The sequence below is a fragment of the Rhincodon typus genome, chromosome 11, assembly GCF_021869965.1.
Source record: "Rhincodon typus isolate 14 chromosome 11, sRhiTyp1.1, whole genome shotgun sequence".
Classification (NCBI taxonomy): Eukaryota; Metazoa; Chordata; class Chondrichthyes; order Orectolobiformes; family Rhincodontidae; genus Rhincodon; species Rhincodon typus.
This window is the reverse complement of record NC_063342.1, coordinates 35557741-35585491: the sequence shown is the minus strand read 5'-3', so window position 1 is coordinate 35585491 and position 27751 is coordinate 35557741. Positions and strand designations below refer to the sequence as shown.

At 38.7% G+C, this 27751-nt stretch overlaps 1 protein-coding gene across 3 annotated transcripts in view; it reads left to right on the top strand.

The window, feature by feature from the left end:
- wdr3 (WD repeat domain 3) overlaps positions 1 to 26858 on the top strand; it is a 69767-nt gene extending 42909 nt beyond the window's left edge. For 2 of the 3 annotated variants that reach the window (XM_048603111.1, XM_048603112.1), the window contains exons 12-27: positions 2205 to 2298; positions 3455 to 3556; positions 4429 to 4514; positions 6417 to 6552; positions 7796 to 7852; positions 8844 to 8944; positions 11814 to 11925; positions 16544 to 16678; positions 19598 to 19648; positions 20309 to 20374; positions 20485 to 20577; positions 21748 to 21795; positions 22937 to 22980; positions 25115 to 25243; positions 25448 to 25541; positions 26414 to 26858. In XM_048603111.1, the coding sequence (XP_048459068.1) occupies positions 2205 to 2298; positions 3455 to 3556; positions 4429 to 4514; positions 6417 to 6552; positions 7796 to 7852; positions 8844 to 8944; positions 11814 to 11925; positions 16544 to 16678; positions 19598 to 19648; positions 20309 to 20374; positions 20485 to 20577; positions 21748 to 21795; positions 22937 to 22980; positions 25115 to 25243; positions 25448 to 25541; positions 26414 to 26569 (1504 nt within the window). In that variant the 3' untranslated portion in view covers positions 26570 to 26858. The remainder of the gene's footprint in view (positions 1 to 2204; positions 2299 to 3454; positions 3557 to 4428; positions 4515 to 6416; positions 6553 to 7795; positions 7853 to 8843; positions 8945 to 11813; positions 11926 to 16543; positions 16679 to 19597; positions 19649 to 20308; positions 20375 to 20484; positions 20578 to 21747; positions 21796 to 22936; positions 22981 to 25114; positions 25244 to 25447; positions 25542 to 26413) is intronic. The other variant, XM_048603113.1, reaches the window with a different exon arrangement.
- The last annotated feature ends 893 nt before the right edge of the window (positions 26859 to 27751 follow it).

The window sequence follows — 27751 nt, the reverse complement described above, 5'->3', positions numbered from 1 at the left end:
ATGATTAGAAAATTCTTTGTGTGCTCAAGAGCAGTAGGTATGCTTCTCTGAGTTCTACAGGGAAAGTTGTGATATCTTTGTCAGGCATTCCCCATTTCTCTCCTGAAATTCCTTCCCCCATTACATGCTTAGAAAGTGACTACCTCATTTTTGCTTGCAGGCAACTGCTCTGTGTCCTTCCCTGATGATCCCCTTTAGCTCCAGCACCTTTCCAAGTAAGAAGTTAACCTGTCAGTTATATTAGACTTGGCAGTTTTAATATTTGTGGACAGAAACTTCTATATTCTATGCCTGCTATAAAGTTGTTCTGGATGAAAATCAGCCTTTGGCCTTGACTTCACATGAGTTAGTGCCACAGGAGATCAACTAACTTAAGTGAAAGGATGTTTAATACTGAGGTGCATATCAGATGTGTAACATTAATTATCAACGGATGAGGACATCATTTTATTCATTTTTGCAATTTCAGGATCTAGTTGACTAGCATAGTGCTAACAGAAAACTTCTTGCATACGGTCACTGAGGGTGCATGGTACCCTTGCATATCAACTATGGACAATGATGCAGTGGGAACTTCAGGGCATTCATTTTAAAATGCAAAAAAGCTTGAATTATTACAAATTTCATTAAGGCACAGAAAATGAAAGCATAATGGAAATCCACTGCACTAAATAGGCTGCAATGTGGTAACAGGGTACCTTCCCCTTAAAGATTGGCAGAGTTACATACTTTTCCATTCCAGTTATTCTATATTTATGATCTAGTACTCTCCTAGGAAGTCGGAACTGTTGTTGCTTGTGTCTGGAGATATGGTACCTTACCTTGGTGGAATGTGTCCTCCACAGAAAATAAAAATTGATCAGATTTTGAATTGTTGCACATTGAAAATGCGTGCATTTAGTTTATCATGAGGTATTTTCCTCTGTTCTGAAAATGAATTGAAATAATTGTGTGTATCTACTGTAACCAGCAGAATCATGTTGGGACCAGGACTGGTTTATTATTGCAATACATGTTCCTGTATCAGTTCTGCATATGTAACTGTTATTGTTCTAACAGTGTTGTACTACAATTCCTACTATTCAACATGTTGGACAATATTCCTGGTGAATTGGCATCATTGTTTTTTGATGAGGTAACAGAGAGCGTTGATGAGCGTATCGATGAAATGATGTACATGGACTTCCAAAAAACATTTAATAAAGTGGGCACAGCAAATGTTAGTGCTCATGGAATAAAAGGGACAGTAGAAACATTGAGACAAAACTGGTGATTGACAACAAATGCAGAGTAGTGTTTAATGGATGTTTGTAGTGGAGTTCCCTAGGGTAAGTGCTGTTCTTTATCTCGGATAATGACATAGACCTTGGTGCAAAGGGCAGATTTTCAAAATTTGCGGTGATATAAAATTTAGAAGCATATTGAAATATGAGTTGATTAACATAGAACTTCAAAAGGGCATATAAAACCAGAAAGTGCTGAAGAAACTCAGCAGTTTTAGAAGCATCTGTGGAGAAAGAAACAGAACATTTTGAGTCCAGTATGATTCTTTGAACTCTGAACTGTTTCTCTGCCCGCAGATGCTGTCAAACCTGATGAGTTTCCCCAGCATTTTGTTCTTTTTTTTTTGTTTCAGTCCTCCAGCATTCATAGTATTTTACTTTTTGTCAAAGGATATATACAGGCTCATAGAATAGATGGACACATGGAAAATTAAATGTAATGCAGAGAAGTGTAAAATGATTTGTTTTGGTAGGAAGAACACAGAGGTCCAACATCACATAAAGGGCACACTTCTAGAGCAGTTTCAGCTATAGAAGACCTTGGTGTTTTTAAGATATTGAAGGTGACAAGACAGGTTGAGAAAGCAGTTAATAAAGCATATAGCATTCTAACTGTTATTAATAGGGGAAAAGAGCAAGGAGGTTATGTTGAGCATGTCTAGGACACTGGTTTGGCATCAACTGGAGTATTGTGTCCAATTCTAGCATACACCTTTGTAGATTTATTGTTATTACACTTGTATACATGTAGATTTAATTCCTATGGTTTCTATTACTAGTCTAGATGACCTATTTGAAAATGTGATAATAAATTGAAATATACTGTCTACTCCAAAACAGTTTTCAAGTGCATATTTTGTTTTAAAAGCTGTGCAACGTTTGACTATTAGATCCTGAGAATTATGTTTTGCCAATCCTCAGATCTACACTACAGTGTATCAGGACCATGGCTTGTGAATACACTCTCTGCTCTCTCTTTGTTCCTGGGGATAGACAAATTATCTTGGGAACAAAGGTAAGGAACTGAAGATTCTCTACAATTCCCTGCACCTTAATTTGAGCTGTGTGTGAGGTAATTACAGAATTATGTAGCAATACTTTGCTTATTGTTGATATGAACTGAAATAAATTGGGAACAATTGATTTTGGCTATGAGGAAGCCAAAAATCTTTCCTTCTGAAGACGTCAACTTACAAATATGAGGATGCCCTGATCTGGGTTTGTATGACTCTGATAGCATAGGAGTGTACTTACCAATGGACCATAACGTGGGATCCAATAAAGATGTCATTTAACTACCCACGTGAGAACGGTATTGAGATCTATTTACTATAACTAAAGGAAGTGAAGGGAAATATAGACTTACAGTGAGTATTAATCATAGTTCATGTAATCTTGATGGTTTCAACTTCTGATCTTTTCTGTAGACCATCTTTCATTTTAGAAACAAATCATTTGATCATTTTCCATTAGTTCTTGACTTTGAATAGAATCGACATAAGGTGTCACACTTGTAATCTTATTTTCTGGGCATTTCAGACAAGTAAAAATGTAAGTCACCATGTATTGAAAGCCTACACAAGACTAGTGGTTGTTGCTTGGAAATATTATATTGCTGCCATTGGATGTTCTTCAAGGAAGTGAAGATTATGTTAAAGTGAAATTTTGTCCTTTGTTTATCACCCATTGAACTTCAGACACTTCAGTTTGTGAGGGGCTGTCACTTCTGTTGGCTCCAGGTGGAATTTAAGTTTGTATAAGTGCCTCCATTGAATCTTCTAGGGGCTCAACATCCTAGAGCATACTATAATTGCTATCTCAATAGGGAGTTCACATGCATATGCGGGAAGACCTGATCAACTCATTGTAAGTGAATTGATCAGTGAAAAAAAAAGGGTATTGAGGAAACATTTTTTTGAAGCTTTTCATCTGAAAATGTTTTGAGATTTGTCTTGATAATTTAGATTGTTAATGTTTTGTATCAAAGCTTGCAACACTTAAACACTCTTAATCATCAACAGGTGTGACTTTGTGATAAAAAATAATAGGCAGCAAATAAAAGACATTAGTCTGTGTAACATCTAAGTAACGTCTCTGAATACTAGTGTACATCTGCAGTAGATTATTTATTGGCTGCAACTGTATTCACTATCCTTGCTTTTTCTCTGTAGTCTGGAAAGCTACAGCTCTTTGATTTATCTTCTGGGAATTTGTTGGAAACAGTTGATGCCCATGATGGAGCAGTGTGGTCCATTTCATTGGCACCAGACCAGGTAATGCATTCTGCAGGCTTTAGCTGAATACTTTATTTCAGGTAAGATTTGAAAATTGCCGTTGTGTTGCCCTTACTCAAATTTCCTTGTAGTCCATATCAAGCAAACTGTTCAAGTCACAAATGTGGTAAATGGACTGTTTAAAAGTAAGTCTGTTGAAAATGAGGCCAATCTTTTGTTAGCAGCTAAGGATGTTTATGGAAATTCAATACAGTTTATACACATAGTAGTAATCTAAAACTTAAATTAGAGGAACCAATATATAATTCAATACATCAGTATGTAACATTCTGGATGAGGAGGGAGCACGACAGCTAACTGCTGAGTAAATCAACTACATCACTGTTAGGTAGGCTGTGGTATAGGTATGTGCCATCTGTGCAGATAGCAGTAACATCTTTCACAACATTGACTGCATTTGGTTAAAAGAGGTTTTACCACTGCTTTCCTGAAATAAATTAGGAATAGATAACAAATGCTGGTTTTGCCAACAATGCCTTTTCTCTGGAAAAGAATAAATTTAAAAAGGAAGTCCTGCTCTTCTACCCTTTTTCTCAGTTTAACATTTTTTTGATTTCAAATAGATATTCAAAAATACTCCAGCATGTTGACAACTGATTTTTTAATAAAATGGCTTCTCAGTGGTACTAGTAAAATAAAGTACCATGGTTAGATAATGTATCTCATCTCTGTCATTCCTTCACAGTAAATACAAAACGTCGTGATCACAGGACGAAACTGTCATTGTCTCTGGGTTAAATTGCAATTGTAAGCCAAGATGGCAAAATAATATTTTTTTATTTGAACAACTTCATCCATTTACACATGTTTTAATAATGTTTTAAAATTTTGTTCATCATTTTTTATTCTAGCGTGGTTTTGTTACTGGAAGTGCTGACAAGATGGTGAAGTTTTGGGAATTTGAATTGGTGAAGGATGAAAATACAACACAGACAAGGTATGTAATGAGAGGTCAAAGAAAATCGAGCTGCTTAATTAAATAACAAATAATTGTTAAAGCTGATTGAGCTGTCATGATAGCTAAGCATATTTATCCATTTAATTGTCAAACTATGTATTTCAGGAAGGTCTCAGCTCTGACCATCACTTTGTGCTGAGAAATTGATCTCATCTGGTTTAAGAAGAAAATCTGTTGATATTTCTCCATGTAATCACCACTGTGGCAATATTCAACGAGACTGATATAAAACATCATCAGTGCTTTAGTTTCTTTTCAAGTGAAAATGTGAAATTGATAATTCATAAAAGTACATGTAGATATTAAATAAAAATAGAATCACCTCAAGTATATACTTCTTCCAGTCAGCCAGTTAACATTGAACGTAGCCTTTTTAAAAATTTGCACTTCTACAGCACCTTTAATGTTTAGAAAAGTCCCATAATGCTTCAGAGAGACTATGGAAAATTGAGCACTGAGCCAAAGGAAGACTCATTAGGGAGAGTGATCAAAAGCTTGAACAAATAAGTGAGATTAAAGGAAGAAATGAAAATGAAAAGGCGGAGGAATCCGGAGAGGGAATTTGTAACCGGAAGAGCAACTTTCAGTGTTGAGGGAAAGAAGGGATCGGAATACAAGAGTTTTGGAGCAAGTCGATTGGGAAGTTTGGGAATGTGTTCCTTTGGAGCTGGAGGAGGTTAATTTAAACATGAGGACTTGTAAGACTTGTAATTTACAATATTGGGAGGCTGGGAATTAATGTACTTTAGGAAGAAGGGTGATTATGTATGAGCAGGACTTGATGTATTGTAGAATCTCAACTGTAGGGTTTTACATGGACTATTAAAAGTTGAAAAGAGAGCAGGGCTCTGGCATTAGAAAATCAGTTCTGGGTGATGCATTCTTTGACAGTTCAGTCCTTGGGCTTGAGAATTTGGAGGATGTACCAAAGGGAACAGCTAAAATAGGAAGTAGTGAAAGTTTTACTGGTGATGAGGGCATAAAACTTGACGTTAGCAGCTGTGGAATTATTACAGCAAATGATTGAACAAAGCTAGGTAATTGGAAAACAAAGGATGTGTCTGTAAGTAATATGGTAGAAGCTTGCCATAGTAGATGGATTGTGAATGGCACTGGAAGGGACCAGGCAGATGTGGGTGGTAAGAATTCCAAGTAAATGATCAGAGGTGGCTTTGTTAATGATCAAGTCCACAGGGGATAATGAGATTTAGAGAATTGTCATGAGTATTGGTAGGATAGTTTATATGGAGGGAGAGCTTTAGGAATCATTATACAGCAGTGAACTTGGAATGCTGCTGAGCATGTTTTGAGCAGACCAAGAGAGGCACAATGGGTAAATATGTTTAAGTTGAAGGGGTGTCTGGTGGTTCAAGCCTCGGGCAACAGCAGCAAGAGAGCACACAAACTGAAGATTAGTAGTAAGTTAGAGTCAGAATCGGAAGGAGCAAGGGGCTTGAGTAGAAAGACATAACAAATAGAAGGAATGAGTTACAGGAAAGGGAGAAGAGAAAAGCTGAATCTACAAAAATAAGAGCCAACCATCTATCTACATAAGATGATTCTGGATTTTTCAACTCCACTACTCTATCCAGTGTGTGGTCCCAGAGTCTGAAGAACATTCTGACACCATTCCTAAATTTTCCTTTTGGTAATTTAAATCAATGCTTCCCAATCCTGTGCATTGGTTTAGTTATATTCCAAATATATCATCTCTATTCCATTTACTAATGCAAATACATTTTTCCCAATTGTGTCCTTTTGAGCACAGGTCTTTGCAATGTTTATTCATTACCATAATTGATCATATTGATTTTACATATACAATGAAGCAACTTGTAGGTTGCTAATCTTCACCTATGTTCTGTTATACCTTAATTACAGACTCTCTTTGAATCATATTCGCACTCTGCAGCTCGATGAAGATATCTTGTCTGTCTGTTACAGCCCTAATCAGAGGCTGCTAGCAGTATCTCTGCTCGATTGTACTGTTAAAGTATTCTACACAGACACGCTGAAGGTAAAATATTGCTTATAAGGACGCCTGAAAACCTGGTGAAATGCATCTGGAAAATAAGTCCATCCTCACTGAACAAAAGCTGCCACCTGCTTATCTGAAATAGATAGATGTTTAAAATCAAACAGCCAAGCTGAGAGCAGTATTTAAATTTTAAAAAATGTACTTACAAGCAAGATATTTGCTACCCCAATTCATCCCTTCAAAATATGATACATGATTTAGAAGGTGGTCTCGTAACCCCATTGTGATATATTTAACCAATTAGTCCCACTACCCATAACCCTATCAGTGTTTTTCTTAGCTAATTATTCAATTCATTTTTAAGAGTTATTATTAAATCTACTTCACAACTGCTTCCGTCAAAGGAAGATAAGGTAATTCAAATCTATAATATCATGGCTTTTTCTTTGTTTTGTATTATTACATAAGAATAAGTGGGTATGTAGTGTGTTAGTTATTCTACCAGATTAACAAACTTCAAGTTTAAATTCAACCATGATAAAATATGAGGCAGGTGAAGTATACAACTATAAATTGGAAACTAACATGAAAAACAAACACAAATGATTCTGGGTTGTCAAAACTCCAACTGGTTCGCTAATGAGCTTCACGAATGAAGGCCTGTCACCCTATTGAAATATGACCTACAGACTCAGAGCTCAGCCTGGTGCTAGATCAAAGAGAACTGAGACTGTGGAGAAGATGGTGTCACTCCACTTCAATTCAGAGCCACCTTGCACTTTAACATCTGGCAAAGGACTTTAATGACAGTACGAAATGCTTTTTATTTTGCACTGGCAATAAACTTGTAAAGTACACTTTCAATAAATCTTTGCAGCAGAGGCATATTTGGAATTATAATGCTTTAAAATCCTCCAAGAAGTAGGCCAGTATTCCAGGCTGTGGTTTGCCCAAAATAGACTATACAGATCACATCTTCAATGGTAGCACAAGATGGGAAGAGAAACAAAACATGTCAAGTTTATGGTTGAGGAAAAAGTGATTGCATTTATTGTGATGACTTACAGTGATGACTCAAGTGCTGCAGAAATGAGGCAGCTTTGTAAAATATTTGTAAATATTTGCAGATGCTAAGTGTAGGGAATTTTACACTTATTCAAGCTGACTTTTTTAAAAATAAAATGATCTTTCACACTTGTAGTGGGGAAAAAGCAAAAGGAGATAATGTGATTTTTAACTAATGGCCAGTTCTAATATTTTATTCTTTTTGTTTTATTTTTAGTTTTTCCTTTCTCTTTATGGACATAAGCTCCCTGTGCTCTGTATGGATATCTCCGATGTAAGTTTGTGCATCTTTGTGACATCTGTTCAACGTTAGTGTTTGTTATGGAATAAAAGGACAATAAATTCCAAGACATTCGGGACAAATTAAAAAACAAATTTGGGCACATCTTTTATCTTATTGCACTTTGGAATGTGGTAGCTTCCACCACCAGAAATATGAAGGAGATGTCTTTTTCATGAAATCGAAGCAAAGTAAATGTGCACATCATTGAGTGATTGTTTCATTTCAACTAATTTCGCAAGCCTACTGGGTAAGTTTTATTATTTTGTGCTCCTAGCAGAGATTGCTCTTAAAGGGTCAAAGATACAGCTGCAACACAATCACTCAAATGATTGATCTGCATTTGTATCGTGCAGGATTCCTGCTGTGAACACATGAAGTACTGACATGATACTGTTATTGACGAGGTATAGGTCTAAAAACATAACTGAGCTGCCTACTCATGATTCTTTTCTTACACAAATAATTTTCTTTTAAGTGTACCTGGAGGGGAGTGTTTTCTGAGTGTGATATTCACGTACCTGCAAGAACAGCTGTGTGTTCCATTCGCTTCAGTTGTCTCCTACTTCTGCAGTGGAATTTCCTGTGTTGGGAAGAATACAGTGAACAATTGTTTGCATAATTCTTCAAAATACAGAGAATTTGACTTGTTGTTTGAAAATAAGCTTCTGCTTTTGAAAATCATAACACAAATAAAAGACTGGAAAGCAAGATTGACATAATAGTTGTAGATCACCATTCTGTAAGCATATTTACATATATACAGTAATAGGCTTGACATTCCTTTTTGTGACAGATATAATGGGTACAGAACTGTGTTTGTTTTGGGCTGTGGTGGAAAAGAACTTGGTTCAACAAAATTATTTGAGAAAATTACCAAGCAATTTCTTTATTAATATGAGCACGTTTTACTTCTCAGTTCTTCTTTGTATAATCTTTTTTCGTACTTTTGTTTGCAATTCACTGTTCTTCATGTCTTTTGTAGGACAGCAATCTGATCGCAACTGGGTCAGCTGACCGGAATGTAAAAATTTGGGGATTGGAATTCGGTGACTGTCACAGATCTCTCTTCGCTCATGATGACAGGCATGTTTTAATTTTCTGATAGACTTAAATGTTCTGCAGCCAATATTGACTTCATATGATCTAAGGAGTAGTGACTAACTATTTCAAAGACTGATTTTGTTAACAGCATTGTTCCTGTTCCAGATCCTCCTGGGAAATTCTGTCAAAGTCTGTGCCAGTTTAATAATGTTCTCATCAATGTAAAGGCACACTATCAATTTGATGACTTTAGATTAATTCCAAAGATTGGTGAAGTTGTGCATAGACCTTTATTGGTAGGGGAATTCAGAACAAGAGTCAGGGTGTCATGTTGCGGCTTTATAAGACTTCGGTTAGGCCACACTTAGTATATGCATTCAATTTTGGTCACCACATTACAGAAAGCATGTGGGGGCTTTGGAGAGTATGCAGGAGAAGTTTACCAGGCTGCTGCCTGGATTAGAGGGTATGAGCTTTAAGGAGAGGCTAGAAAATCTCGGGTTGTTTTGTCTTGAGCAGTGAAAGCTGAGGGGAGACTTGATAGAAGTCTATAAAATTGAGATACAAAGATAGGGGTGACAGTCAGATTCTTTTTCTAGAGTTGAAATGTCTAATACCGGGGACATGCATTTAAGGTAACAGGGAGAAAGTTCAAAGGAGACGCGAAGGGCAAGTTTTTTACACAGAGACTGGTAAGAGTCTGGAAGGGATGCCAGGGATGGTGGTTGAGGCAGATATGATAAGGGCATTTAAGGAACTTTTTGGATAAGCATATGTATATGCAAGGGATGGAGGGATACAGACCAAGGGCAGGCAGAAGGGATTTGTTTCATTAGGCATCATGTTTGGCACAACAATGTGGGCTGAAGAGTCCATCCCTGTGCTGTACTGTTCTATGTTCTATGTACGGTTGTTGCATTCATAGGGTTATGCCTGCTTTGGGCAGTGTTGCCATTTAAATGGATATCATTTGTATCCCATGTTGTGGATTTAGTGAAATGTAATGCATATCTTACTTGCAAGCGTGAACTTAAGCAATGTGCTGTTCTTACTCTTTTTAATCTAAGTTTAGATTTACATTTGTTGAACACTAGCTGGGATCAATCTATGTTAGTCTTGTCATTCTGTTTCTGAATGCGTATTTTGTAGAAATAGATGACATTTGATAAGAGAGAATGGAAGAAATATTGTGATTGATATATGGAAAAAGTAATTTGTATGATGAGTATTCCAATCAAGTTTAACATTTGTGTAAAACGATTTCTGAGTTTTGAGAAATGTATGTTAACAAGCATCAAAATGAACCAGCTCACAGTATAAGAATCCTGAACAATTAGAAGTGCTGACCTATGCAGGTATATTCCATAGTGACAATCAAGTCTTATATTGGCATTAATCTAAAGTCATTACAATTGCTGTTAAATGTTTCAAATGGTTCTAATTACTGGAACAGAAATTTTGCAGTTCTAAGTTTTTTTAAACTTAAATGCTTTTACTTTTAAATGGGTACAACTTTAAATTTAAGCTGAAATAATTACAAGTTCAGAATGAGAATGTAATGGTGGTGATTTTGCAGTGGCAGAGTGAAAAACAGAATAACCTGTTTGTGAGCACATGGAATAATAGTTAATTTTTAAAATTTCACTTTGAGTGTATTGAAATACAACTGGAACATACTTAATTATAAATGGACCTATATTTTAATATTCATTGAACACATTGAGTAAATAGAATTGGAATATGCTGAAGTATCCAGCTGACTTTTGCCTGGCATTCAATTGGAACCATTTGATAATTCAGTCATTTTTAATTTGCAAATGTAGCTCATTTGTTGAATTATATAAACAACTGGCACACATTTAAAAACTGAAATGCTCTTCAGGTAAAATGTGTTTAAATGTACAACGGGAATATGTTACAATTTCCTCCAAGAAAATATCAGGAAACAAAGATTGGTGTCTCTGGACCTTGCTACAAACTCTGTTTAGAACTGCATTTCCCTCCCTGTCAACTGTCTGAGGTTGAACTAGATTCTTTCCAACTTTGGAGTCATTTTTGACCACAAGGTGAACTTCTGACTATACATATGCATCATCACCATAGCTGCCTATTCCCAACTCCTTGAAGTTGCCCATCTTGAGCCCTGACACTGCTCTTTTCCTGCTGAAAGCTTCATCTGTGTCTTTTTACCCTAGAGTTGAGTACACCTGGTTGGCCTCCTTATACTTGAGATCATCTATATCTCTGATGCCTATGTACTAGACCCATGTCACAATCATCCTGACTATAATCACCAACCTACAGAGAACTCCTGGTTAAGTAACAGCTCTTTAAAAATTTTACCTTTCCCTGTCTTTATAAACTTCTTCAGATCCATGGATCTAAGATGTCTATTCTCCTCTAATTCTGGCATCTTCAATATATCCAGTTTTTATTGTGGGTAGTGTTGCAGTATTTCCAAAATTTCAGTTCCAGTTCTGTATACTCAATGTCTTCAATGCATATTAAATATAACTCTGTTTCGAATGAAATGTGTTCCAGCTGTAGTATGTACAAAATCTGTCCTCCACCTTTCATTCTTCCTTTAAGTTGCTCCTTAAGGTCTCACATTTGATCAAGCTTTTGATTATCTACCCTAACATTTTCTAATGTAGCTTGGTTTCAAAGTGCTTCAGAATACACCAGGTAAATAGCTTGGGACAAACTATTACCTTATAGGTGTTAAATAAATTTTAGCCATTATGCAATCAACATTAAAGACAGCACTTGCAAAATTCTGCAGTCATGTACAATTAAAGTGTTTCATGTACAAAAAAAAGTAAACTCGAGGTTAATTACTAAGAAAAGGACTATTTTGTAGCAAAATCAAAAAGATCTGATCATCACTTCTTTTCTTGCTGTTTCCTTGCAGTGTAATGTGTTTGAGGTTTGTACCAAAAACTCACCTCCTGTTTACTGCTGGAAAAGATCGGAAGATCAAGCAGTGGGATGCTGACAAGTTTGAGCACATTCAGACATTGGAAGTGAGTATAGCTTCAGCTAAAGGAACATCAGCCTATATAAATGGTAAAGAGTATGGCTCACAAATGGAAGTTACTAAGTTGTTTTTCCATCTGAATGGTGGTTATTTGCTTTGGAAAGCCTTTTCTATTTATATTTGTTCTAATAGTTACATAGGGTACCATCATCACATAAATAATTAGATAAGAAGACTGCCAGAAAAGAAATACTTGTTTTGAATTCATATTCATAACTAATTAACACGTTTTCAAAGAGCAAAGTAGTTAGAAGGTAAACTGTAGTACAAAATCTACATGTTTTAATGATACTTTAATATTCAATCATTGGTCAAACTTAAATTTTCCTTTTAACTACAATGCACCCATCAGCGAAGCAGTATTGTTTTTGACTCTTACTCAGTGATGTTTCAGTGTAAAAGATGTATGTCCCTATTGGAAAGGCTGTACTTTGTACTTAATCATCTTTTAAAACTCTTGTAATTCTACAAATTAGCTGACTATCCCCTCAGTTCTGAGGAAGGGTCACCAGACCCGAAGTGTTAACTGATTTTGCCTTCACAGATGCTGCTAGACCTGCTGGGCTTTTCCAGCAGCTTTGTTTTTGTACACTATTTTATACAACTGCTGTGATTCATCTTATGGAAAATGGGTAATGTCTGGGGTAATAAGGCATTATCCACTGCATAGGAGGTTGAGGGTGACTTTATAGGGGTTTATAAAATCATGAGGGGCAAAGATATGGTGACTAGCACAGATCTTTTCTCTGGGGTGGGGGAGTTCAAAACTCGAGAGCAGAGTTTTAAGGTGATAGGAGAAAGATTTAAAAGCAACCTGAAAGGCAACTTTTTCACATAGAGGCCGGTTTGTATGTGGACTGAACTGCTAGAGGAAGTGGTAGATGCAGTTGCAGGTAAAACGTTTAACAGAAATTTGGATAGGTACATGAATAGAAAAGGTTTGGAAGGATATGGGCTAAGTGCAGGCAAATAGAACTAGTTTAGTGGGGAGAGATAGTAGGAACTGCAGATGCTGGAGAATCTGAGATAACAAGGTGTAGAGCTGGATGAACACAGCAGGCCAAGCAGCATCAGAGGAGCAGGAAAGCTGACGTTTCGGGCCTAGACCCTTCTTCAGAAATGGGGGTGGGGAAGGGGATTCTGAAATAAATAGGGGGAGAGGGGGAGGTGGATAGAAGATGGATAAAGGAGAAGATAGGTGGACAGGAGACAGACAGGTCAAAGAGGCGGGGATGGAGCCAGTAAAGGTGAGTGTAGGTGGGGAGTTAGGGAGGGGATAGGTCAGTCCAGGGAGGACGGTCAGGTCAAGGAGGTGGGATGAGGCTAGTAGGTAGGAGATGGGCGTGGGGCTTGAGGTGGGAGGAGGGGATAGGTGGGAGGAAGGACAGGTTAGGGAGGCGGGGACGAGCTGGGCTGGTTTTGGGATGCGGTAGGGGGAGGGGAGATTTTGAAGCTTGTGAAGTCCACATTGATACCATTGGGCTGCAGGGTTCCCAAGCGAAATATGAGGTGCTGTTCCTGAAACCTTTGGGTGGCATCGTTGTGGCACTGCAGGAGGCCCAGGATGGACATGTCGTCTAAGGAATGGGACAGGGAGTTGAAATGGTTCGCGACTGGGAGGTGCAGTTGTTTGTTGCAAACCGAGCGTAGGTGTTCTGCAAAGCGGTCCCCAAGCATCCGCGTGGTTTCCCCGATGTACAGGAGGCCACAACGGGTACAGCAGATACAGTATACCATATTAGCAGATGTTCAGATGAACATCTGCTTGATGTGGAAGGTCTTTTTGGGGTCTGGGATGGGGTGAGGGCCGAGGTGTAGGGGCAGGTGTAGCACTTCCTGCGGTTGCAGGGAAAAGTGCCGTGTGTGATGGGGCTGGAGGGGAGTGTGGAGCGGACAAGGGAGTCACGGAGAGAGTGGTCCCTCCGGAAAGCAGATAAGAGTGGGGAGGGAAAAATGTCTTTGGTGGTGGGGTCGGATTGCAGATAGCAGAAGTGTCGGAGGATGATGCGTTGGATCCGGAGGTTGGTGGGGTGGTACGTGAGGACGAGGGGGATTCTTTTTTGGGTGTTATTGCGGGAAGGGGTGTAAGGGATGAGTTGCGGGAAATGCGGGAGACACGGTCAAGGGCGTTCTCGACCACTGAGGTGGAGATGTTGCGGTCCTTGAAAAACGAGGACATCTGAATGTTCGGGAGTGGAATGCCTCACCCTGGAGCGGAGGCAAAGGAACTGGGAATAGGGGATGGCATTTTTGCAGGAAGGTGGGTGAGAGGATGTGTATTCTAGGTGGCTGTGGTAGTTGGTGGGCTTGAAATGGATGTCGGTTTCCAGGTCATTGCCAGAGATGGAAACAGAGAGGAGAGGTCCAGGAAGGAGAAAGAAGTATCAGAGATGGTCCAGGTGAACTTAAGGTTGGGGTGGAAGGTGTTGGTGAAGTGGATGAACTGTTCGAGCTCCTCGTGGGAGCACGAGGCGGCGCCAATACTGTCATCGATGTAACGGAGGAAGAGGTGGGATTTAGGGCCAGTATAGCTATGGAAGAGGGATTGTTCCATGTAACCTACAAAGAGGCAGGCGTAGCTTGGGCCCATGTGGGTACCCTTGGCCACCCCCTTTGTCTGTAGGAAGTGGGAGGAATTGAAAGAGAAGTCGTTAAGGGTGAGGACGAGTTCAGCTAAGCGGATGAGGGTGTCAGTGGAGGGGGACTGGTCGGGCCTGCGGGACAGGAACAGGCGGAGGGCCTTCAGGCCATCTGCATGGGGAATGCAGGTGTATAGGGACTTTTCTCCCCCTTGGTCCAGCAACTCCCCACCTATGTTCGTGACACCACCCACTCCCTCCACCTCCTCCAAAACTTCCGATTCCCTGGTCCCCAACACCTCATCTTTACCATGCACGTCCAGTCCCTATACACCTGCATACCCCATGCAGATGGCCTTGTCTGCTCCACACTCCCTTCCAGCCCCACCACACACGGCACTTTTCCCTGCAACCGCAGGAAGTGCTACACCTGCCCCTACACCTCCCCCCTCACCCCATCCCAGGCCACAAGAAGACCTTCCACATCAAGCTGATGTTCACCTGCACATCTGCTAATGTGGTATACTGTATCCGCTGTTCCAGATGTGGCCTCCTCTACATCGGGGAAACCAAGCGGAGGCTTGGGGACTGTTTTGTGGAACACCTATGCTCAGTTCGCAACAAACAACTGCATCTCCCAGTCGCGAACCATTTCAACTCCCTGTCCCATTCCTTAGACGACATGTCCATCCTGGGCCTCCTGCAGTGCCACAACGATGCCACTCGAAGGTTGCAGGAACAGCACCTCATATTTCGCTTGGGAACCCTGCAGCCCAATGGTATTAATGTGGACTTCACAAGCTTCAAAATCTCCCCTCCCCCTACCGCATCCCAAAACCAGCCCAGCTCGTCCCCGCCTCCCTAACCTGTCCTTCCTCCCACCTATCCCCTCCTCCCACCTCAAGCCCCACACCCACCTCCTACCTACTAGCCTCATCCCGCCTCCTTGACCTGTCCATCCTCCCTGGACTGACCTATCGCCTCCCTAACTCCCCACCTACACTCACCTTTACTGGCTCCATCCCCGCCTCTTTGACCTGTCTGTCTCCTGTCCACCTATCCTCTCCTCTATCCATCTTCTATCCGCCTCCCTATTTATTTCAGAATCCCCTTCCCCTCCCCCATTTCTGATGAAGGGTCTAAGCCCGAAACGTCAGCTTTCCTGCTCCTCTGATGCTGCTTGGCCTGCTGTGTTCATCCAGCTCTACCCCTTGTTATCTTAGTTTAGTGGGGAACCTGGTTGGCACAGATGAGTTGGACCAATGGGTCTGTGTTGACTGGTAATGAAAGTATGCCTGAATTTAAGGAAGAGATATTGTCATGAGGCAGCCATGATATCCTTAAAGGACGAAAATGCTGAAAAATATAAACTCACTAAGAAAATGTCTTTGTAAGAAATAAATTTTAGAGATCACTAAGTTATAAGATTGGTTTGAGAGTTCTTCATTTATTGTTTTACTTCACTGAAAAGTTCCACAGCACAGAATCTTAATCTTGTCATTCTAAATATAAGTCCTTTAATGAGTTAACTGCCTACTGGAATCCAACTGGTGCTGACCTTGTAGTTGTGGAGGTCTTAAACATCATCAATATTGTAAACAAACTAAGAGATAAATTGCTGGAGAAACTCAGCTGGTCTGACAGCATCTGTGGCGAGAAAACACTGTTAACATTTCAAGCCCAGTGATCCTTGTTCAGAGCTCTGGACTCAGAATGTTCATGCTGTTTTCTCTCCACAGATGCTGCCAGACCTGCTGAGTTTCTCCAGCAGTTTCTGTTTTTGTTTGTTTCAGATCTCCAGCATCTGCATTTCTTTGCTTTATATAACTATTGTAAATATTGATTCGTATTCCACATGAATTAGTTTTAGTGTTATCAGCAAACTAAATGCCTCTATCGATATATGTACTCCTGTAGTTGTTTACAAATTATGATTGCTTTGCTAGTTCTTTATGTATTCGTGAAGCGGTATAATTGCCAATAAGTCTGGTTATTGTGTTTTTTTTTGATTTGTTTTCCTAACAGGGTCATCATGGAGAGGTATGGTGTATTGCCATTAGTCCAAACGGAGATCACATTGTTTCTTCCTCTCACGATAAATCTTTACGGCTGTGGGAACGAACAAGAGAGCCAATCATCCTGGAGGAAGAGAGAGAAATGGTAATGTGTCTTTAACTGTTGTTGGAGGGTGAAGCAAGTTATTGTGCTTTATTTAAAGTAAGTCTGTGAAGCAGTAGGGTAATGACAGAGGTTGTGGGTAATGTGTGTTGGTCAAGGAAAATCTGTTTGTTGTGGAGAAACCTTACCTTTTGGAACCTGGGGGCTGACTGTTGGCTGCGAACTTGTGTTTTTGAGAATCTAGGTAGAGACTGGTTAAATTTAGCCTGTCCATGTTTCAACATGTTCCTCTCAGGAATATGTTAATGAAACAAAAATTTAATTTATACAAAGTCATTATCTTGGGAAAACATCACACAGCACGTCTTATTCATTCAAGGGATTTGCACATTGCTGGCTGGGCCAGCATTTTTTGCCCATCACCATTTATTTTTGCGAAGGTGTTGGTGAGCTGCCTTCTTAGACTTCTGCAGTCTTTAGGGTTAGGGACACTCACAATACTATCACAAAAGGGGCTGAAGGATTTTGACTGAAAAACAGGGGCCACCACAGGTAGAACAAGAAAAACAAAGACCAGAATTAGAGGAGTGCAGACAAACATAAGGCTAAGAAACTTAGTCAAGGAGGGGTTGGGGAAGTGGGAGATAAAGTGAAACAACAAAGGGCTTTTAAAGCCAGGTTGAGAGTTTTAAAATTTAGGAGTTAATGGTTCAAGAGCCAATATATGTCAGCAAACATGGGTGATAAAGGAATAAAACACATGTTAATTAAGATGTGGGCTGTAGAATTTTGAATGAGCTCTGGTTTTTGGAGGATGCAATGTCAGAGGTTGGCAAAGGAAGCATTGAAATGGTTGAGTCCAAAGGTAACAAAAGTACAGCTTAGCATTTCAGCAGCAAATGAGTTGGGCTGTAATAATCAGGTAATCATATGTGTGTCTTAGTGAGAGAGGAGAAATAGGTGAAAAGCACATCTTGGATTAGATATCAGAGAAATTGTCTAATTCTGCATAATGGTGGTCATTAGGCAGAGAGTGGAATCAGTGTTGTAGGGAGGATATTGTACCAGAAGGAGTTTATTCCAGCACCATTCACAATTCTTTAGATATTGAAGCAATCTGTGTCAGTATGCAGCTAGACCTGGACAATGTCCATGTTGATATGCCATTTGTGCCACAGAAGTGCCAGGCAATGACCACGTCCAAAAAGAGAGAATCTTCCCCCATCATCTCTTGACATTCAATGACATTATCGTCAGTGAATTCTTCACTGTCAAAATCCTTTGGATTATCATTGACCAGAAACTGAACAGGACCAGCCATATACATTATGTGGCAGGTCAGAGTCTAAGAATTTTGCATCAAGTAACTCTCCTCCTGTCTCCCCAATACTTTACATCATCTACACGGCAGGTCAGGTGTGCAATGCCATACTCGCCATTTCCCTGGGTGAGTGCAGCAGTACCAACATTTGAGGAGCTTGACACTACTCAGACAAAGCATCCTGCTTGCCTGGCATTCTATCTACTGCCATCAACATTCAGTCCCTGTACACTGACACACAGTGGCAGCAGTTTGTACTTTATATAAGATGCAATGCAGTAACTCACCAAATCTTCTTTGACAGCACCTTCTAAACCTATGACCTCTAACATCTTGAAGGACAATAACAGTAAATATATGGGAACATCACAAGCTGCAAGTTTCCTAACAAGTCTCACCATCCAGAGTTGGAAATATATCACTGTTTGTTCATCAAAGTCCTTAAACTCCTTTTTTGATAGTATTGTGACTGTCCCTACACCCCAAAAACTGCAGACTTTCAAGAGACCAGTTCACCACCACCTTTGCAAAGGTGATGAGCAAAAAAGTTTGGTCCAGTCAGTGAGGTCCAAATCCTTTGAATGAATAAGAAAAAAATCCTTCCTTTCAATTGTCCCACTATGTAGTTGGAGAAAATTTATGCCAGTACTGGAAGTCAAGCAAGCAGTATGACAAACCAGAGAGGTGCTGGTGAGATAGAGATGTGTGTCATCTGTGCTTATCTAGAACTGGTGTATTATGAAGATCCACATGTAGATGAGAAATAGGTGAGGTCAAGGATAAATCATTAGAGGACCTGCTTTGCATATGGGAAGAGAAGTTATATCTGATTACTTTCCTGCTCCTCTGATGCTCCCTGGCCTGCTGTGTTCCTCCAGTTCCACATTGTGTTATCTCTGACTCCAGCATCTGCAGTTCTTGCTATCTCATATCTGATGATTGTCTGGATAGATGACATTGGAATCAAGTTTGAATATTCCCACTCAACGTAAACCTCATGAGAGAAAGGGTTCAGCAGTTATAAAGGTAGATTAACATCCTAGAGGCTAAAGTTCAAACTCCACCTTGCCAAGTTATGAAAGAAAGTGAAATAAGTATGGTCATTTGTAATCAGGCCCTAGAAAGTTGATGGATATGGTAAAAACCCATTTGCTTCGCTAATGCCATTGAGGCAAGAGAAACAGCCATCCCATCTTTGGCCCATGTGGAACTCTGGGCTTACTCACTGTAGTCCACTGCTGTCTCTCAGATAATGCCTAGCACCAGTCATTGGTCGAATGGTATAAAGACCCTGAAGTATCCTAATGAAACACTGGGCTTTATAGTGGTCTATTATCCCTCAATTTTTCTAACATTCTTACTAAAGGACTTGACTTTGAAGATTATGTCCCTCTAAGTGGCTTGGTCTAATTGCCTGAGTCAATAAGCGAGAAACTGAGCTGGAATACTGTTAGTATTGGTTACTGTGGCGGAAGATGCAGCCAACTCTGTAGAGGTACATGAAGGCTGTTCAGGCCCTAAGTGTTCCCTGCTAGACATATGGTGAATTGAGCTGCTAGTTTTGTGTTGAAGAGTTTGTCATTTGGTTTATAGTTATTGCAATTTTCAAATCAACTCTTAATAAACCCTCTTTCCCACAGCAAAGGGAAGCAGAATTTGAAGAGAGTATGGCAAAAGGAAATGAACCTTTGGTGAGTGTCTTGTTGATGGAGCAATCTCCTATGTTTATTTTTATAATGTACCATTGGAAATCTCATGTCAGAGTTGAGATAAAACCTATGAGCTTCTGCTGGCAACAATTATTAAAAATTAGTGACTAGTTCTGTACTCTGTACACTAGTCCAGTTATCCTCTGCATTGTAACTGTAGCTGAAAGCTACATAAAACATCATGAAGATTGGCCTGTACTATTTCATTCTTTTGAACAGATTATACAGGTATGTTTTATTAAATGAGGTCCTTGTTCTTTATAAAACTCCATTGGAAATCTTGCTAAAATCATTGTATATGTGATATTGATGTGGGCAAATTTCAATGGCTATCCTTTCTACTTACTGAATTTGATCCTTGCTGTCCTGATTGTTTGTGGAACCTGGTTGCGATGTTAGTGGAATGGAAGTGCGAGATTTTTCTATTGCTAACTTAGCTCTTTGTTTCATCCCTAGTACTGCAGAATTATATGTGAGGCATCTATGGAAACAGTTTTTCTCGCTGGAAGATTAAAGCCGTTTTACTGTTTTTCTAGTCTGTTAACCATTTGCCTGTCTGTGAAGTCTGGATAGTTGTTGTAGAGTCTATTAGTTATAAACCAATACAACAGAGGAGCTTTCACTGAATCTTTCACCTTGCAGGTTCCTGGAGAGAAAGAAGGAGAAGCAGGCTTAGCTGGGAAGAAGACTATAGAAACTGTTAAAGCTGTAAGTGTGCCCAACCCTAATAACATGTTACAAAAATAACAGAATACTCATGCTTTCTAAAATGAGAAACACAAGCCCCATTGTAATTACTTGTTGAATGTTCTTGGCAGGCTGAGCGGATCATGGAAGCTGTTGAACTGTACCGGGAAGAAAGCAAGAAACTGGCAGAATACAATCAAGCATGTGAAGTTGCAGGCAAAAAGGTTGGATTTGTTCATATTGCAATTCCATAGTTCCTTACTTGGACAACTATTTGTCAAAACAATGTAGTATGAATGCCAAATAGCTTAGCAAATTCCAGAACTGCTACATACAGAAAGGGAAGAATCTATCTGGTCCCATGGAAATTAGATTTGAAGGTGAGACTGGAAGCAAACTTGGGCATTACAAGATTAACCAGCTCTTCTGTCTCATTGAACTCCAGAAGTAATTTTGTAACTGAACTACATTTGCCTTTAGATTTGAGAAATGAAATAGAGTAAATAACTAATGTGGGATTGGAAAGGCTATTTGAAAATAGTGATCAGAGCATTGTAATGTTTGAAAGCTAATGAATCATAGATAAATCTGTTGGACTGGAAAAAAAATTAGAATTCAGTCACATAAAAGAAAAACTGGCCAAAAATGTTCCCATTACAGATCAACAGCAGAACATCTTCAGGATAGAAAGAATCCTTTGGTTTTGCTATGTCTTTTCATTCTCAGAACTGTTTGCATATTCTTTTGTCCTTTCAGTTTCTTTTCAGCACATCAGTGATGATATTTAAATTGTCTCAATTTTTTATGAACCAGATAATTCAGTGCATTAGCTATTTCCGGCTGTTTTATCTGCTGATTAACTTTTACTTTCTGACATCACTAAAATGCTTGTTGTTCATAGTTTTCAATTGTGATGAAGAATTCACACCCAAACTGTTCACATTATTTTGCTTTTTTCTTGATTTGACTGGTCTCCCTCCAGTACTTCTTTGCTCACATCTCCAATGTTCAACATTTGCATTTTCTTCCTTTTAGCAAATCATTGGGTGCTTTTGTGTATCCGGTGGTGCCAAAGTAATATAGCACCTTCAATTTCAAGAAATGGATTGTACAATTATAAGTTTCTCCCAGTCTAACTTATGGTGAAGCTTATTAAGGGAAAGTGAGTGTAATTTAGGTAGAGGACAATATGGTGATAGCTTCTTCAAAACATAGCTCTGAAGCTGCACATTACTTACCTATTTGTAAATAAAACTCCTCATCAGAACTTCGTCAGAAATTGAGAATGATAGTCTCTCCTTGCAATGTGTTGCTGAAGAGTATAGTATCTCTGGCTTTGCTATTTAGCATTGATGGTGTGTGGAAAATAATTTGAATAAATTTCACATTCCCAGCTGCCTCTATCTACTAACCCTATACTGGCCGCGTGTGGAAACATTTCAGTAAGTACTTCTTATTGGGCGTTTATCATTTATAATTTTTACTCTGCCGTCCTATTTAACAGTCTATATAAGTTTTGAGTTATTTTGTAGATGTAATCCTCATACAAAATCAGAACATAGTGAATATAATGTTTTGCAATTTTAGGGGAAGTATGATACTTTCTGAAGTTCTGCCATATATAAGCTTAACAGGAATAGACGTGTGTTCAAGGGTGCAATCCACCATGTTTCTGTCTGTACCTTTGCTCAGAAACCAGGTATCTGCTGCAAAAGGAGGTAAAAGCAATGCAGCCTGTAGATATTTTTTCTTCACATTTTACATGTGAAACTTGTACATGGTTTTACACTGTGACTCATTTCCAGTTACTTCTTCAACAGTTCCTACTGTGATCTTTGCTTACTGGTGTCTAATAGGCACACTGTAACACCAGGCTCAAACTAAGCAAGAGACAAATTTCAGTGGGGCCTGTTTCCCTTATTGAAGTGTTATTTGCTTTGCCTGTTTTGGCATTCACTGAAATGACCCCTTGGAAATGGTGGTAGGGAGAGGTAGAATTCAGATTTCTAAGCCCATTACCAACCTACCTGAGACCAGTTCAGTTACAATATGGTGAATAAGGAAGGAAAGCTATGGTTAGTAAGTTAAAATTCTTGAAAGTGATTTCATTCATTGCTAAAACATATTTTGCTCGTAAATACCTTATGGTTAAAATTGTATTGTTACTATTTTAAGTCATCAATACTTTAATTTTTATGCCTCGTTGAAGGAAGACTATATCAGGATTCTGCTGCATCTGATTTAAGTTAATTGCATGTGTTGGTCTTATTACATTAAATTTAGGAAATTATGTTTCCTGTAATTTGCATATTTGAAGCAGTGCCATCTTTCCAAAATATTTTGTTTCAAGACTGTAGCAGTTATTAAGGTTGGAAAGGAAATTGTCAATTCGAAGCCATTTTGTTTACCTTTTCCCAGGCATTTCAATAGCTAATTGTAAAGTAATTTAAACTCATCATGTAAAAATTTCTTAATTGAATCACATAACACGTGCAGCAGGAAACATTTAACTGGTGTTATATTGAATAATTATGTGTGTCAGGCTGATTTTGGTATGTATATAATTTCTAATGTCTTTCTCAGCCGTCCCGCTATGTCTTAGATGTCATTCGAAAAGTCAAATCAAGGTGAGTAATAATTTAATAGGCATCTACATGTCAACAAAACTTGTAGCAAATTAAGCCCACAAACTTCTGAAATCAGATGAGTTTTACTTCTGAGTCAAAGGTTTTTGGGCTCTAGTCCCATGCCAGATATCTGAGCACAAAAAGTAGACTGACATCCTAGTGCTATACTACTGGGGAACATGATTGTCCAAGGTGCTGCTGTTTGGATGAGACATAGCTTTTAGCTCAAGTGACCTGACAAAGGGGCTACACACTGAAAGCTTGTGTTTTCAAATAAACCTGTTGTACTATAACCTGGTGTTGTGTAATTTCTGACCTTGTCCACCCAGTCCGACACCAGCACCTCCACATCATTTTTTGACAAAGTGCAGAAGAATTCTGGTTTCACAGCCAAAGTTTTATCCCTCATCAATATTACATAAAACATAATCCTCACTTGTCTAATATTATGAGGCACTTAGGGATAGCCTGAGTTGATGAAAATCCCCAAGTAATTGCAATTTAATAGTGATTTATAATGTCATTACTTCTATTTTCCAAAGCTGCAGGATAGGTTTTTATTTAAATCAGCTTGTTCAAAGATGTTATTATATACCTCTGAAGCAGGTGGGACTTGAACTCAGGCCTCCTGGGACACTATCACTGCGCCACACAAAGCTGGAGACTAGATATTTTCTAATCAACCTGTTCAGAGATGTTACTACACACTCGTGAAGCAGATGAGGCTTGAACTCAGGCCTCCTGGCTCAGAACAAAGAACAGTACGGCACAGGAGTAGGCCCTTCAGCCCACTAAGTCTGCATGGACACATGATGCCTTTTCTAAACTAAAAACCCTTTGCCTTTATGCTGTCTGTGTCCCTCTATTCCCTGTCTATACATGTATCTGTCACAATTACCCTTAATCATTGCTATTGTATCTGCTTTTACCACCTCCTCTGGTAGGGCATTGCAGGCACTTACCACCTTCTGTGTAAACAAAAAAATTGCCTCAAATTTCCTTTAAACTTACCCTCTTTTACTTTAAACCTTTGTCTCCTAGTAATGGACATTTCTACCCTGGGAGAAAGACTCTGACTATCCGTGCTATCCATGCCTCTCATAATTTTGTAAACCTCTATTATAAAGTCACCCCTCAGCCTCCTATGTACAAGTGAAAACAAACCAAATTTGTCCAGTCTGTCCTCGTAGTTAATACCTTCCAAATCAGGCAACATTCTAGTGAACATTTTCTGTACCCTGTCCAAAGCCCCCGGATCCTTCTGGTAGTGTGGTGACCAGAACTGTCAGTAATATTTCAGATGTGGCCTAACTAAAGTTCTATACAGCTGCAACATGACTTGCCAGTTTTTATACTTTATGCCCTGACTGATGAAGGCAAGCGTGCGATATGCCTTCTTTACCCCTTACTCGTGTGTTGCCATTTTAAGGGAACTGTGGACCTGTGTGCTGAGATCTCTTTGTACGTTCATACTTCTAAGGCACATAACCACTGTGCCACAAGAGCCCCTCAACACTGCAGGATACTTAATATAAATCAAGTTATTCAATTGCTTATCTCCAAATCCAGTTCACCTGTTATTATATTTCTATTAGCACCACAATAGATTTCTCTATGGTTTTTGCTCTGTGAAAAGTTTGTAGTACAGACAGTCATTGCAACATAGACTTTTTTTAGTGATGATAAGGATCAACAGTCAACATTTTGCACTGGCTTTGTTTGCACTGTTCTTGACCAACCAAATCTAGGGACCTCATAGTCACAGATGCATCAAGATGGCAGAAGATTCTGTCTCCTTTGGCTGAGCTACTGGGTTAAGCAACTATGATGTCATAAGCTTTCTATCATAAAGTGAATTAATTTTCATAATATGCTTACATTTGTAAAATTATTTCTGGACTGAAAGTCTTGTTTGTTTAGAATTATTCAGAATTAACATATTTGATTGCAGTTCAATTTATTCCTTTTTCTAAACTCAAAGAATTATTATGGTATATGCTTAAACATTTTGGTATCATAGCAAAAGCACGTTTGTAAATACTTACTGAAGGGAGATATTCTACTCTTAGAATTATGTGCACTTACAGTTTGAAACGTACATTTTTTGGTTATTTTTGTCTTTGCTTTTTTCTAGCGAAATGGAGGAATCCCTGCTTGTCCTACCATTTTCATACATTCCTGATCTGCTCACACTTTTTAATGAGTACATTCAACTTTCTCTAGAGGTTGAACTCATTTGCCGCTGCCTTTTCTTCCTGCTGAGGTAAGACAAGAACTTTTTTATTCCCTTTTCCCCATCACTATAAAGGATAGCTGCTTTGTCTCTTTAGGCTTTTTCAACTGGTAGAGGGATGGATAAGTTATTGTTTCAGTCAGTTTAACTTTAAAATAGGGCAAAATTCAAATTGGACAAGAATAGTAGAGGTGTAGTGCATTCTGGTGTTATTCCGCTTTTTCTTTTCTTCAGGATTCATTTTGGACAGATCACAAGCAACCAAATGCTCCTTACAGTCATTGACAGTTTGAGAAAAAACACAATTGGAAAGATTAATGAAATGAAGGTAAGGTTGCAGTTCTTCCATAGCGAAGTAAAAGTTAATGAGCATAAACAAAGTCAATTCCAATGTGGTAGCCCCTGAAAAATTTGAAATTTTGGACCCAATTCTGTTTGAATTATTATCGTATTGTTTATAAAACTATGACTTTCATATGTATAAGACATGGAATAAAGTTACGCTGACTTACAGAGGAGTATCTAGAACTATTACTTATAGCATAGAGTTAATACACCATCAGTTTGTTAGGGCTCACTTTTTTCGATTGCAGTTTCAGTCTTTTTAGAGGATACCGTTAGGCTGCAAACTGTTAAAGGAATTATAAATTCATCACTAGGCATTTGTCAAACAAATTGACAATAGCAAGGATATTTTTTGAATATCTTTGAAATTCTCACTTTATTGCCTTGGCGTATGAAGGGAGACTTCCATCAGTTAGGACTACATTCACTGGATTCTAGAAGAATGAGGAGGAGATTGAAACCTATAAAATTTGAATAGGAATATATGAGGTAAACGCAGGAAAGATGTTCCTAATGACCAGGGAGTCCAGAAGCAGGGATTGCAGTCTAAGGATATGGAGTAGGTAATTTAGGATTGAGATAAGAAGAAATTCCTTCATCAAGGGAGTGGTACACCTGTGGAATTCTCTGTCACAGAAAGTGGTTGATGCCAAAACTTTGAATGTTTTCAAGAAGGAGTTGGATATAGTTCTTTGAGCTATAGGAACCAAAGTGTATAGGGAGAAAGCAGGGACAGTGTACTGAATCAGCTTATTAGCCATGATCATATTGAATAGTAGAGCATACTTGAAGTATTGAATGGTGTACTCTTATTCCTATTTTCTGTGTTTCATTTATATTTCTGCTTTGTAATAGGATGTAATTGGCTTTAATATGGCTGGGCTACAACTTTTACAAAGAGAGATAGAAGCTAAAGAAGATGTAAGCTTTTTTGCTGATGCAACTGAGAGATTCCAAGAGAAGAAAAGAAAAAGAAAGAAACAAGAGAGAGCTATTCTTATGGTCATGTAGGATTCATACAAGGACCTTCAAACTTTATTTAATGTTGCACCGTTTAATGTCACATAAGGCTGAGGAGGCTGGAACAACAGAACTGAAAGAAGAAATGTGCATCTGATCCAGAAACCTGGAAAAATGCTACCTTCCCATTCTACACTATTCATTTGAAGTTATACCACATACAACATGATTACTTTTTTGACAATTAATTATGTATCTATTTGAATTCTTTTATACACAAACACCAGCTGAGCAGCTCATTTGTAAATGTGGTTTAATAAATACTTAGTTTTTGTTTTAAGTGTTCCTTCTGTGAAATATAATACTATGCAACAAGTTACCCACTTTGATTATACTATTTGGGACAGTCACCAGGAATTCCTGCAAAAAGTTAGACATAATTTCTACCCATTTTGGCTGCATTTATCCTCAACATTTACAGAACATGAGTTCTTATTTCAACAGGTAGTTTAAAAGTTTTAGTTTAATTTTTAAAAGAAAAATCTTAAATCGGTAAAAGTGATCAGATTTTTACAAAAAAGCGACTGTATCATCCATATCCCTTAAGGTAAAAAAAGACCGTGGCTTTTCTTCCTTGATCTAATTTATAGGATTCCAATTCCACATCATTGTGGTTGACTCTTAATTGCACTTTGAAGTGATCATCCAGTTGCAAATGCTGATTTTTATCAGTGACATCCACATTTTTAGAGCTTTCCAACAATTTCTAACTAACTTCTAACTGACCAGTGTGAGCCAAACACAGAAGTAGACTTGGAGAAGCATGCAGAAATCAGTATCACTGTGAAACAGACTGGAAGGATTGTGCATCATGTTGGCATGGCTGAAACAGACTGGGAAAGCAGACCTGTGTGAGAAGGGCAGCAGCAGCAGGTGATGAAAACTCCAATCAGTTTCTACCTGTAAGATCTGAAGTACAAAGGTGTAGGAAAACACAAAGGTGATTCTGTGTCTCTTGATTTGCCAGTTGGTTTAATTGAGACCTTTATTCCAGCTCAAAAGCATAGTTAGGAATTTGACTTTCAAAATATTTAACATGCAAATTTATGAAATAAATAGAATAGAGATGGCAGAGTAGGCAATGTGTGGCAGTTGTAGTATGTGGAAGCTGTTGGACACCAAAACAATCCACTGTGATTACATCTGCAGCAAGCGTTAGCTGATCGGGGAACT